Source organism: Rhinatrema bivittatum, chromosome 9 (genome assembly GCF_901001135.1).
Source record: "Rhinatrema bivittatum chromosome 9, aRhiBiv1.1, whole genome shotgun sequence".
NCBI classification, from domain to species: Eukaryota; Metazoa; Chordata; class Amphibia; order Gymnophiona; family Rhinatrematidae; genus Rhinatrema; species Rhinatrema bivittatum.
The window spans coordinates 17,024,834-17,038,370 of record NC_042623.1 but is presented as its reverse complement, the minus strand read 5'-3'; the positions used below and the strand labels follow the sequence as shown (position 1 = coordinate 17,038,370).

The 13,537-nt window shown below is 54.3% G+C and overlaps 1 protein-coding gene across 4 annotated transcripts in view; it reads left to right on the top strand.

Annotated features, from left to right (window-relative positions):
* Positions 1-12,413, top strand: part of PFKFB3 (6-phosphofructo-2-kinase/fructose-2,6-biphosphatase 3) — a 45,474-nt gene extending 33,061 nt beyond the window's left edge. For 2 of the 4 annotated variants that reach the window (XM_029615823.1, XM_029615826.1), the window contains exons 10-15: positions 115-219; positions 771-900; positions 2,518-2,580; positions 2,760-2,824; positions 3,288-3,467; positions 9,956-12,413. In XM_029615823.1, the coding sequence (XP_029471683.1) occupies positions 115-219; positions 771-900; positions 2,518-2,580; positions 2,760-2,824; positions 3,288-3,467; positions 9,956-10,009 (597 nt within the window). In that variant the 3' untranslated portion in view covers positions 10,010-12,413. Of the gene's footprint in view, positions 1-114; positions 220-770; positions 901-2,517; positions 2,581-2,759; positions 2,825-3,287; positions 3,468-4,599; positions 4,623-9,955 lie in introns of all 4 variants that reach the window. The other 2 variants (XM_029615822.1, XM_029615824.1) reach the window with 2 other exon arrangements.
* The last annotated feature ends 1,124 nt before the right edge of the window (positions 12,414-13,537 follow it).

Sequence of the window (13,537 nt, the reverse complement as noted above, 5' to 3'; positions counted from 1 at the left end):
AGAGAGGGCGCTGTTTATATCCAGCCCCGGATCTGCTTTGAGCCGTCTGCTGCCGCCTGCGCTGCGGTCACTCGAGACCCAACGCGTCCTAACGCCGAGCCATGTCGTCGACAGGGAATATGCGAGGAGCTGACCTACGAGGAGATCAAGGAGGAGCACCCCGAGGAGTTTGCGCTGCGCGACCAGGACAAGTACTATTACCGCTACCCCTCCGGAGAGGTAAGCCCGTGCGCGCCCCTCCCAGCCGCGGCGGCCTAGGCTGAATGATCCAAGAGAGCGGCTTGCCTGCTTCCCAGCTCTCTTCACTTTTGGCCACCTACCTGTCTCTTCCCCCTAACGTTTGACTTCTTCTGTTTGTAGTCTCTTAAAAGAAATGTGTGCGGCTTTAATTGTGCATCATATCTGCTGGTTTTTAAGCTTTTTTTTTTCTGTATTGAATTATACATGAAAGCTAGGGATGCTGAGTTCGTGCTTTACCTGTATCGGTGCAACGAGAGCATTGGGGCTCTGAGGAGCTTCCAAACAATAATAATAATAATAATAATAATGCGTTAATGAAGGCTTCAGCAATTATATGTGCGCTTGCATCTCAGCAGGGGAAGGCGAGGTCGGCTGCTTTCAGTCCCTGTGAATTCCAGTCAAGCTATGGGAAGGGGCGTGCTCCCCCGGGGACCTCGATGTTTCCAGGCACGCAGCACAGCAGTAGCAGCTTCACCGCCTCCGCGCGTGCTTAGGTTTGTAACCTCGCTTCTCTGTTTGTATTTTTCCAGTCCTACCAAGACTTGGTGCAGCGCTTGGAGCCGGTCATCATGGAGCTGGAGAGGCAGGAGAACGTGCTGGTCATCTGCCACCAGGCCGTCATGCGTTGCCTCTTGGCTTACTTTCTGGATAAGAGTGCGGGTGAGTGGGGGGAGGGGTGCTTCCTTGCTGCTGTCCCGCGTGCAAGGCGACGATGAGCCGCGTGTCCCGCGTCTGTGGCTTTTTGCCTAGGTATGCCAGGAGCCAAGTGCGTATCGGAGACCTCCCTGGGCTCTGCTTCCGGCTCGGGTCTCCCACTTTCTGGGTGGGCTGGGGCTGTGTTCACAGTCCCTGGGGAAAGGAAGTTCGTCATTGTGCTACGGTCACGGGAGGGGGGGGGGGGGGGGGTTCAGGGGTGATACCTGGTGTTCAGTGATTTCGGGGTTCAGGAGGGGAGCCCTGGCGTAAAATCACGGGCACAGGGCCCCTTGTCTCTGGTGCCTTGGGCTTAGGGATCTGCAAGGTTGCGGCATTCGGGAGTCGGGCGCTGTGTCCCAGTTTAAGGGGTGAATCTCAGCAAAGGAAGTCCAGCTGCATACAGAATGCGTGTCTGTGAAAGTGAAACTTTCAGTAAAAATGTGGCAGGCCGCCTGTAAACATTTTCACGAGTCGGCACCTCTGAGCACAGTTTGTACCAGATCTAGCAGAGAAAGTGTCACAAATTGAGGAAAAACGATTGGAAAGAATTAGTGGATTTCGTTTTTTAATTGGCTTTCGTTTCTGTATAAAACGAACTGTACAGAGCTGGTTGGTTAGCAGACAGTTTCTTGCTGGCTAGCGTGCCAGATGTAACCTGCCCTGTGCAGGGAAAGGGAGGGGCTGCACGTGTGTATGCCTAACACACGCACAGATGAACTTGAACCGGTCTCTCCCTGATGTGACTGAATTAGTCTGGGGTTGGGTAAGGGCCTCTTGACTGGGACCCAGATCCGGCCACCAGCTGGTTTACTTTTCCTGCTGTTGCAGGAACTGAACCGAAACGAGACTCTCCATACCTGTTCCTCGCAGGGGACGCTTTCCCCAAGGTCGCTGGGATTAAAACCTGTCCAGTCTGACAGGAAGGACTAATAAAGCAAGAGGGTAGGTGGTAGAGATGTGAATCGGAACTGATATCGGATCCGATTCTGGTTCCGATTCACATCTATAGAGATGTGAATCGGATCCGATTCTGGTTCCGATTCACATCTCTAGTAGGTGGTCTAAAAAAGCCGTGTGGGCAACAATGCAGGTTAGACACCAAAGATAGTCCCAAGTGCAAACTTTATTTAGATGGAGACATATACTCGTACAAATGCCCGACTCTGGCCGAGTTTCGCCCCAATTGGGGCTGCCTCAGGGGTTGTGTGAGGTTAATCACTTTTTATGTATCGGAAAGATGTCTTAGAATGAATGCACCAAATACTTTGAAAGTCTGGTGATATTATTGTTCATGCTTTAACGAGTAAACCCCGTTCTATTGCCGCTTAGGGACTTATGAAAAACGCTGATTATCGTAGATACAATCGCAGGTGGTCTCCACATGGCGAAACTCGGCCAGAGTCGGCCATTTGTACGAGAGTATATGTCTCCATCTAAATAAAAGTTTGCACATGGACTATCTTTGGTGTCTAACCTGCATTGTTGCCCAGTCCGACAGGAAGGGCAGTGAGGTTTTGGGTGACCTGAAGTGTCTTGCTGTCTCTCCATGTTCCTCTAAAGTTTCCCTGCTGTCTCTTGCAGATGAGATGCCCTACCTGAAATGTCCCCTACACACTGTGCTCAAGCTGACGCCTGTGGCATACGGTAAGAGTCCAGAGTGTGTTTGTACGCCTCCGAAAATCGTCACGCTTAATCTCACAGCCGCGCCTGCTGAGGCTGGTCCTGAAACCTCCAGGCTCCCGTCCTGTCTTAAGAGACGTGCTCCTCTGCGCTCTCCACCTCTCCCTGGGATCTGGTTATTACTTTTTTGTTTCCTTTTCAAGGCTGCAGAGTTGAATCAATCTCCCTGAACGTGGAAGCCGTGAATACGCACCGGGAGAGATCAGAGGTGAGAAGCCACTTGCTGAGGATTTTCATTCCCTCTCTCCTTGTGCTGCGCTGGGGGTGGGGGGTCAGCGGTGGGATTATTGTGGGATTATGTGCGGCCCCCGCGGCCTTTGCTGAATGTTAGCAGTGAGTTAGCCCTCTCCTTGTTGTCCATGCTGTTGCCGGCTTTCCTGATCTGCCTTACTGATTTTTCTGTTGTCTGACTTTTGGGCTTTGTGCATTTCATTCAATGTTACTGTTTAGGGGGGGAGTCGGGAGAGGGAACCGGGATGGAGCTGGAGGAGGTTTCTGCCACATGACAGTTTAGAAGAGCCAGACGGGAACAGAGAGAGAAGTTAAACGGGTGGGAGAAGGCGAGACGGTGCCGGCTTGTTGAGTGATGCTGCCTTGCTTGGTATATTTGAGAGAGAGTTGTTTTTTTTTCTGTAATTGTAGCCCTCTCTTTTCCCCTCCCCTTGATTTAGGAAACAAAAAAGGCCCCTAACCCGCTCATGAGGCGGAATAGCATTACCCCTCTCGCAAGCCCAGAACCCACCAAAAAACTCCGCATCAACAGCTTTGAGGAGCAAGCGGCTTCCGGCTCTGCGGGCCTGCCTGGCTGTCTGTCCCCAGAGGTGCCCATCGCCTCCCCCCTGCCTGGACAGGTTAGTTCTGCTCTCTCGCTCGCGATGCCTCGGATTTGATGTGATTTGCTTCTGTAACACGCGCGACGTCTTGGCGCGTGACCAAGGCTGGCGACTCTAGTCCGGTCTCATCCCGTAGCCCTCCGCCAGCCGGGGAATACGGCGGCGAGTCAGCTGCTGTTCAGTTTGCTTTGACCTTCCACCAAGCCCCGTCAAAGAGCTTTGTGTCAGACCCAGAAGGACAGAAGAATAACATTTGGGGAGTCTCCTGGAGTCGGGTGCCCGGCGTGTGGGCGAGGAGGCAGGCTTCTGACGTCCGTAGGACATGCCGGCGTCGGTACCCTAGCAGCAGCTCACCCGCGACTTAGGGCGAAGGGCTGTAGGATGGCCTGGCCCACGTCGTGGGCGATCCTCGGAGGGTTGCCTGGTTACGTGTCGGTTGCAGACGTGAGGCCCGGTGCTGAGGGGCAAAAGCTACACGCAGAAGGTCATTTAAAGAAATAACAGTGCTGAGGGACCGGAGGGGCTGCTGCTTCTCTAGCAGTTGGGCGCCCCGAAGGTCTTCTGCTTTGTGGTCCACATGGTTGCTCACAGATCGTTAGAGCTTGCTCCACACCCCTGTCTTCCTCCTGAAGAGCGCACACGACTCTTGAGCTCCAGGACCAGTTAGCGCCTGCCAAGTTAATGAACGCACGGTCTCTGTTTTCCTTGGTGGTTAAGGCTGTGAGAAGCAGAAATTCGGGGTTATGAATCTGCGTGGAAGCAGCCTGGGGAAGGAGTAAAGGCTCGATGAGGTCTTCTCTTAGTTAGATGACAGGAAGAGGCTGGCGCCTCTGAAAGCGGGAATGGGCTCTGCTCTGACGGAGACGCGGTGTCTTCCGGCCACTGCAGAGCCTGGGATTTGGCTTGGCTCCTCTTTCAAAAAACCCCAGCCTACGCCCTGAAGGGGGGGAGCGGGCTGTTGACAGCTCACGCTTTGCTTTGAGCGTGTGTGTGTTCGGCGCTCTTAACCGAGGCGCTCCAGAGCGTTTCAGGAGCTGGACGTCACTTTGCAGGATTCGCTTCTCTCTAAACGCTCTTTTTTTGGTATCTAACGATTTATTTCCACTTCCTTACTGACCTCTTTCTCATCTCTCTTTCCCTCCTCTTGCAGCCTTTACTAGCGAAGGCTTGTCTGTAAGTATCTCTCCTTTCTCTTTCCTGTTCTCTAATAATTTGTTGATAACTTTGGCTGTATCCACTGTTCGACTGCAACTTATTCTATGAGGGGGAGAGCTCAGCGGGGAGGGGTGGAGGGTCGGGAGTGTTTTTTGGGAAGAGATGGAGGACGGTGCATGGCACACAGTGAGGTGGTTTGTCCATCGGTGGCGGTGCCACGTGTGGCGATTGCTTGCGTGTTCACGTTTGCCATCCCGCCTGCCCCTCTGCAGTCCTGGCTGGCACACGGGGTTGGGGCCCTCTATTTTATTATAGAGACTCGGGGGGGGGGGGGGGGGGGGGGGAGGCTGGCCTCTCTCTCCGTGAGAGCAGGTCAGGGGGCCTGGGTGAGGCTGCCTGGACTCTGCGTATGGGATGGGAATGTATTATTCCCGGGGAAAGGTGCCGGGTACGTAGAGCAGCCTCCCAGCGGGAGTTGGTACTTGGGGAAGGTCGGGGTTATTAGCTCCGGGGAAGTGAGAATAAAGCTCGCGCAGATCAGGTTAGCGGTGGCACTGCAAGCAGAAGGGGGGGGGGGGGCTGGGAAGACCTCGTGACGACCCCCCCCCCCCCCCCCACCTTGCCATCGGAAAGGTCTCGGGGGGGGGGGCCATGGTTTGAGTCATTGGGAGGTAGCAGGGGGGGGGTTGGCTTGGGGATTACAGATTTTTCCTTGGTCTGTGTTTTTCAGCAGGGGCAGAAATCGGGGCCGCTGACCTGCCCTCGGCGGGGTCAGCGGCCCTGCCTTCCTTGTCCAAGGCCTCGGAGGAGCTCTGGCAGCCCCCACTGGGCCGTGTAACGGTTCAGTCCTCCCAGTCGGGAGTAAAACGAGTCTCTTAAACTATTGCTAGCGCTGGGGCCCGACCTCCCCTTTCTCCCCCCGCCCTGATGTGTCTGTGTTGGGAGCACAGCCGCCGTCGCTGAGCCTCACATTCCTCCTGCTGCTTGCTGTGAATTTAAGGTTGTGGGATGAGCCCTGAGCGCAGCGATTCAGATTTTTAAGTGTCCCCCCCCCCCCCCAGAGTCCGTCAGCTTGGCTCTCGCGCCGGAGGTAGGGCTGAGAAGTCCTCGGCGCCTGCTCCGTGCTTTCATTGCTTCTCTCTTCTGGTATCGGTCTTGGTTCTCCTTTTTTTACCCTACCAAGTCTTTTTTTTTTTATTTTCGGATTTGACTGTTTTTTCCTTCTCGCTTGGGCTTCCAGCTCCTTGGGGTATTTCTCTCCCATTAACCCCGGTGTCTAGGCCACCCATCGTGGCCACAAGCCCTCGGCCAGGAGCCACCTGCCGTGGCTCTGTGGCATCTAGCCAGTAGGTGCTGAGCCCCCCCCCCCCCCAAGGCCTGTGAATGGTGTTTGCCTCTGCGGCCCCCCCTCACCCTGGCTGACCCGGGTCCCCCCTTTTATAGCAGAGCGAAGCAGCGCCGCGCGGCCCTGGGGCTGACCCCTAACGCTTATGCTTTTATACCCCCCCCCCCCCAGAGCAAAATGCGAGGACCTCTTGTTATCTCAGGATTTAAAAAAAAACCAAAAAACCCCAGCACCCATGCTTCATCTTTCCTGAAAGCTCTCTGCAGGGGTCGCGTTGTGCTCCGACCTCTGTCTGTCTGTCTGGGGCTCCGCGGACGTGCGCCAGAAACCCCGGGTCAATTAGGATTCAGGGCAGATCGGCCAAGTGGGAAGCCTTCAAGCACTGTAACTGCTCTTTAAATACAGAACAGACCGGGTGGAAGGAAGACGAGGGGGGCGATCTGACGGACGTCCTCAGTTTTTCTCCTCGTGCCTGTAAGGATTTGGAAAGATTTCGTTTCAATAAACGAAGGGCCTGCCCGTGGAGGCGTTGGGCTCGTCCGTTCCCTGGCGGCGGCGTCGCTAAGCTAACAGGGGGCAGAAATAGAAGAGAGAAAGGTTTGTGATTCCCGGTGGGCGAGGGCCTTTCCTGGCTCGTCCGCCTGCTGTTACACGGAGGTGAAATCACTGCAGCCTGGTCCGGGGCAGGAGGTGCTTCAACCGAGGAGACTGGGGGGGATCTGCCGGAGTGCACCCCAGGAGACTGGAAGAGCTCAAGCACGTTCCTACCCCCTCCCCCAATAACTCTGTTCAGTTAATCTTTGCAGGTAGAGGAGATTTAGGGTAAGGGGGGGTGTTTGGGAGTGGGAGCAGGTGGAGACTCACTTGGCGGGGGGGGGTGTGGGTGGTGGGTTAAGCAGTGTTAGCTACTGCCAGTATCAACCAGAGCAGCGGCGGGATTTCGGCGAGCCCGGGACAGGTACCAGAGGGCAGTGGGAAGAGGTGCCCGGGACAGGTACCCAGAGGGCAGTGGGAAGAGGTGCCCGGACGGTAACCAGAGGGCAGTGGAAGAGTGCCCGGACAGGTACCAGAGGGCAGTGGGAAGAGGTGCCCCTGGACAGGTACCCAGGGAGGCATGGGAAGAGGTGGCCCGGGACAGGTAACCCAGAGGGCAGTGGGAAGAGGTGCCCGGGACAGGTCCCAGAGGGCAGTGGGAAGAGGTGCCCGGGACAGGTACCAGAGGGCAGTGGGAAGAGGTGCCCGGGACAGGTACCCAGAGGGCAGTGGGAAGAGGTGCCCGGGACAGGTACCAGAGGGCAGTGGGAAGAGGTGCCCGGGACAGGTACCCAGAGGGCAGTGGGAAGAGGTGCCCGGGACAGGTACCCAGAGGGCAGTGGGAAGAGGTGCCCGGGACAGGTACCCAGAGGGCAGTGGGAAGAGGTGCCCGGGACAGGTACCCAGAGGGCAGTGGGAAGAGGTGCCCGGGACAGGTACCCAGAGGGCAGTGGGAAGAGGTGCCCGGGACAGGTACCCAGAGGGCAGTGGGAAGAGGTGCCCGGGACAGGTACCCAGAGGGCAGTGGGAAGAGGTGCCCGGGACAGGTACCCAGAGGGCAGGGGGAAGAGGTGCCCGGGACAGGTACCCAGAGGGCAGTGGGAAGAGGTGCCCGGGACAGGTACCAGAGGGCAGTGGGAAGAGGAGGTGGGGGAGGGAGCAGTCGGGTGGGGCCTGGATATTGGGACTGACTGTGGAAGCAGCTTGCAGGGGGGGGGTACGGCTGTGTTGCCTCGCGACCTCGTGAAAGGGCGGCAGGGCTCTGGGGCATGCCCAGGTGTGACCAGCTGGCAGAGGAGCAGCCGAGGTGGCGCGGGCAGGCTGGGTTACCCTTTCTCAGCTCAGGAGGGAGGTGGAGACGCGGCCTCGGGCAGGCGGTCAAACGCGTGTAGCTGACAATGAAGAGACGTCCTTTACTGGTAACGCAGGGAGGGGAAACTGGGCAGACTGTGGGGGGTGCCCGGTGGGCTCCATTCAGGTAGGTTTGCACCCCTGCAGCCAGTTCTGTCAGGCTGGATATCCGGGCAGCGGCCGTGCTCGTGACTCTGCCCGTTTTGGATTACGGGATCGCGGATCCTTGTGGTTGGGTGTGGGAGGGAGCTGGGAAGGGATCTCGTGCGCTCTCTCTCTCAACCGAGGTGATGAGGCACCAAGGAGGGGAGACCACAGCTGTCCTGGAAAAGGAGAGCGAGATCTCTTGCTGGTAGCCCTGCTCTGTGAGAGGCTGCAGGGAATAACCTGGCAGACTGCATAGGACAATCGTTGGGGGGGGGGGGGTTTCCCCCTGCTGTCGCTGTGTTAAAACCATCTCACCCCTCACTTAAGCTTCCCCTGCACTGAGCGCAGCAAGGACCCCCGGCACCGCACCCAAGCTTATCCACACTGAAGTTTACTTGTGGCGTTAGCCGGTGACTGAACATGGCAGACGGGTGCAGCCTCTGCCCGGGGGATGGGGGTCTGTAGTTCAGCGGCAATCACAAATTTTACTAAAGTTAAAAACTCCTTTAAAAAAAAAAAAAAAAAAAAAAGCATTAATGTCCTTCACACATGTGTGAAAAGCACAATTCATTTTTTTTTTTAAATTCTTTATGAATTTTCAAGTAGATTCCAAGAATTTACTCTTGAAAAAGGAAAGGAGTGGTGTAGAAAATTAGAACAAAAAAAAGAAAATATATATATAAAGTAAATTAATTATTATAGCAAAAGCACAATTAATTTTGATGTCTGTCTGGGTGGCTCACAGGCGCTGTCCGGCCCTTGGTGCTGAAATCTGATTTGATAAACCCTCAGGGATTATTGCTCTCGCCCTTATGGAATTTAAAATCTTCGGGTACAAGAAGCCACCGGGAACGTGTTTATAGCCTCTGTTTCCGTTTTACTCTTCTGCCCCTCCCCCCCCACTTCACGCGCACGGGCGAGCAGTGTGGCGCCAGCTCTCTTTCCGGGCGGTTAGAAGGTAAATGGCCGGGGGTGCGAGCCGACCGACCCTTTTGACCCCGGTTAGCCTGTGCAGTCAAATCTGTTTTTTGTGGGGCGCTCGCTGCCACGTGGGGGAGTCGTGGTCCGTTTTGTGGGGGAGGTGCTCGGAGAGTGGCCCGTTTGTCGTCGTCGTACCTCGCGTGTTCTCGGGCTCAGGATCTCGGCGACACGGGGGGGGGGGGTGCAGCTCTCTATAAGGAGTGGGAGTTTCGCACTCTGCGTGCACTCGGTTCTTTGGTGGTTCGGGTGGTGATAGGTCCTGGCGTCGGCGGCGCGTCCAGGACGCAGCTCCAGGACCCTCCGGCGTGGTTGGGGGGGGGGGGGGGCCTGTCCGGAGAGGGGACCGCTCCGGCCGGTGGGTTTTCCTAGGGGAGGTGGCTTCAGTGCCGTGAGAAGGTCAAGCAGTGACGGGGGTGACCGCGCTGCTATCTGTGGCTGCATTAAATGCTTCGACGTCTTTTTTTTTTCTCCCTGAGCTCGGCTGCGTCTGTTCCGGCCCAGAGTAGGAGAAATATCTTAGCTGCTGAATTAAACGTATATAGGGAGGACTTGTAACGAGCCACAGAGTGAGACCTGGCGGGGGGGGGGTGACAGGGACCCTGCATATTCTCTTTTTTTTTTTTTTTTTTTCTTTTCTTATTTGGGGTTTGAATTGAAACAGGGTGGAAGGTGTGGCTAACCCCAAATGTGATGAGGTGAACCCACTGCCTGGTGTTTTATGGGGCCTGCATGTTGAAGCATCTGGGGTTTGTTTTTTTGGGGGGGGGGGGTGTTATAGCTGCATAACCCAAGCTATTGTGGGGCCGATTTAAGGAGCCAAGCATAAAGCCTGCAGATCAGTCCCTTTGCACAGATTTAAACAGTTCAGTTTTACCCCACACTTAATTCCCTTCATTTACAGGAAGGGGAATCCATAGAAAACATTTGTAGAAAGACCCCCCGCCCCCCCCCCCCATGTCTGGCTAATGCCCGTCCTGTTTCTCTCCCTTCACAGAACGTGAGCGCCTGCAGAAGTGGCCCGGACTCTTCAGGGACGACGACAAAATGAAGCCAAACGTGTCCTGGGTCTCCCCCCTCACCCTCCATCTCGCGAGCTTTGCTTGTAAAGTGCTCGACTTTTCTTTTACCTTAAAGTGGAGGCTTGGCTGGCGGCTGCGTCTCCTGTCGCTCGTCTGTGAATGGACAGAGACCTGAATGAGTGCGTGACGCGGGGGCAGGGGGGGCGGCAAAAACTGAAATGAGCCCCCCCCCCCCCCCCCCCCCCGAGCCTCTGTCGTGCAAGGAGCCTGAATTTCAGTCTTTGGGGAGGGCTTGTTTTTGTTTTTTTTTTGTGTGTAGAGCGTTTAAAACTCCTCGCCATGAAACTATTGCGGACCTACCTGAATGCTGAATGTAGAATTGTGTGTGCTGAACGTGGACGAAACAGGGTGACCCCAAAACTGAACAAAAGATGGGAAGGGCTTCTGATTTCCCCCCCCCCCCCCCACACACACACCCACCCCCCCAGTCTGTTTGCCGGTCCTGGGATTCGCTCCGCCTGCTCTGTGCAAAGCGACTGTGCCATACAGGAACGGGCCAGACAGAGGTCGCTAGGGGTCACTGCATGATAGGGAATGTGTGGGGTTTTCGGGTGTGCGGGGGGGGGGGGTGTGAGGGGATTCCTTAAGCAAGACATTTAATTTTTGTGGGATCTTTTTTTTTTTTTTTGTTCCTTTAAAGATTTGAAAAAGAAGCGAGCAGGGCCGTGCCCAGTGTAGAGAGCGGGGAAAAGGGCGCAGGAGTGCACGCTTGTCTTCCTGACCTGTAACTTCCTTCACGTGAAACCCCTTCCTCTGAGCTCCGTACCCAGTGCTGAAGTGCATTTTGTAGAAAATACGAGTGTGGGGGGGGGGGGGGGTGTGTGTTTCTTTGTTATTTATTGTGGTGGCATTTTTGTCCTTTGACTCTGGAGGGGCAGGGATGAGGCCCTCGCACTTCCTTTCCCCCGTCCCAAGAGGAGCCCTTTTTTTTTTGCGGCAGGGCTGGCTTCCCTCCAGCTGCCGCCTATGCACTTTAAAGGCTGCAGGGGCCTGGTTAGAGCGGGCTCCCCGTCCTGAGATGCTTTTGCTGCTGTCTGTGTGCAGGGAGTGGCCGGGTTATGTATTGTGTACCTCGGTGTGACCTGCAAGGTGTGAGAGGTGGGGTTCGGAGGGGTGGCAAGATGGGACTTTAGGAAACATTAAACCCCAGTTATTCAAAGGCCTCATTCTGTGCTCATGGGCTGTTAAACTGCTTTGTCAGAAAATTACGGTTTAAAATCAAAGTATCCCTTACCGCAGTGTGACGTCTGCCCCTCTCCCGGGGGCAGGGGATGAGCTAGAGCTACCCTGGGCTCGGTTGGCCCGATCCTTAGGCCCTCGACATCAGTTCTGGCCACATGGTGCCTCCCAGATGTGGAGGGTAAGGTGATGCTAAGCAGGCATGGGAGATGTGCCACCGTGCTCTGGCGCACTCGCAGGAGCGTACGTGGGAGGGATTAGACTCTGCCGTCTTGCCAGATGTTACGGAGAGCTTTACCGTGCCCTCTAGCTCCGCATCACCGCTACAGGGTATTAACCAAGGCTTCCTGGCTCCAAACCCCACCCCACATCTTTAAATTGACAGCCTGCCAGCGAGACTTCTGTAAATATGATTGAAAGGTGTTTGGGTTTTTTTTTTTTTTTTAATGTTTCTTAATCCCCTGTTTGGGGAAGTTGTATGTTTTTTGTGCAGTGTTAACATTTCGCTGGTTCACGTAAAAGATTTAATGGGGCATTCGTTTCTCTCTTCCCCATTCTGTTGGCCATGTTGCCGGAACGGTGACTGTGTTGGGCGTTTATGGAGGGGACTGCAGCTGGGTCCGCTTCTACGCCACTGCTTTCCGATTTAATGTTCAAAGCACATGTTAAGGAAATGGTGCACGCCTGAAGCCGGGTATGAGGAAGATTTCACATTGAGGCACCCAAGGAGCTTTTTGGTTCTGGTTGCGATCCTGAGACTCATCTGGGGAAGAAGCTGGGTGACATGGAGAGCAGCTGCTGATCCTCGCAAGGCTGCGACCTTTCCTACCTGCCCGCCTATTGCTCGTTTGACACCCCCCCCCCCCCCCCCCATCCCTATCCTGTAACTGGGGTCCGCATGAGTTGTGTTTTTTTTTTTGGGAACACCGGACTGAACTGAGCTATACCAATGAATTTTCATGTCCCCCATTCACGGTACTTGAATTGTTTTTCGATAGCCGAGATGCTGTGTTTATTTATTGAATGTACACTGCTGAGCTTGCAGGAGGAGTCTGTGACTTGTGATGTGCGACTTGTTACCTGTAGCGTTAACGTAATTGCCTGGAAGAAAAGCCTGAAATTTAGACAGGGTATGCCTTTCACAGATTTGTATATTTTGCAGATGCTGGACCAATAAAACCATTGTTGAAATAATGTGCCTGCTGGGTGTGTTAATTCTTTCTTGTGTTTAATCAGATGGTTGACGTGTCTAGGCGTCTGTTCCCCTAGGCTGCCATCATGGTTGCCGCTTCATGGACTGATGTGCCCTGATGGAAATGTGGGATGAGGTTATGGTTACACTAGGACTGGCCTATTGCCTGGCTTTAGCCCATAGTACAGCCTTGTACGGCAGGCTGGACAGTCTTAACATACTCATGGCCCCGGACTGTAAATCTTCCTGAAAGTGTCACCCTTGTGTCTACTTTAGCAGTAAAATAACATCTGTGTACAGATGTCTGTCTCACAACTTTTAAGGGCAAAGTAGATTTCTATTAGCAGCTTAAACTTCTAAGTCTCTGCCCCCCCTTGGTTTCTCTCTTGTGTAAAAGTATCTGACACTAATATATCTGAAGAAACACCCAAGGACCTGTGCTTTTTTTTTGTTAAATTTACTATGTCTGTATCCTTGGCAATCTGCACCACCTGCTTCCCAGCGTGAGATCGCGTACAAACTGTTGAAGTACCGACGGTCTCACTTTTATAGTTTAACAGTTTTTATTGGCATAATCACAAATCTTCAGTATTCACACAACCTCAGCCCTCTGCCGTGCCCGGTACTTTATTCTAGGCCTTCGCAGGTAGCGAGGTCATCTTTCAGAGCACACGTTGTAGACGTCTGGGGAAGCCACTCCTGAGACACTTCCTCCAGGGCTCCGGCTGAGATGAGTTTTTTTTTCCAATAGAAAGCAGTGGCTAAATGAGCGAGACACACTAATTGAATCGGGAGCTCCTGGGTGTTCCTCTGGGTCAGATCTGCTCCCCTGTGTCGGTGCAGACGTAACAAAAGAAAAAGGTTGCACTGCCTTTAGTAATCGGACATGTTTTGCTGTTGTGCAAGTATGCGTTCCTCTGCCCCACATACTCCTAAATAAAGGTCAAACCAAAAAAAAAGGGGACACCTTTCCATTGTCCTAACATTACATTACTTCAGTAACTTTCAGTCATTAGGAATGGCCGTCTTTAATCTAGAAGGTGCTGTGTAATTGGATCTCTAGTACCTGTCATTCCTACAGTGCTACACAGAAACGGAGAGATGACGGCAGATAAGGACCAAACGG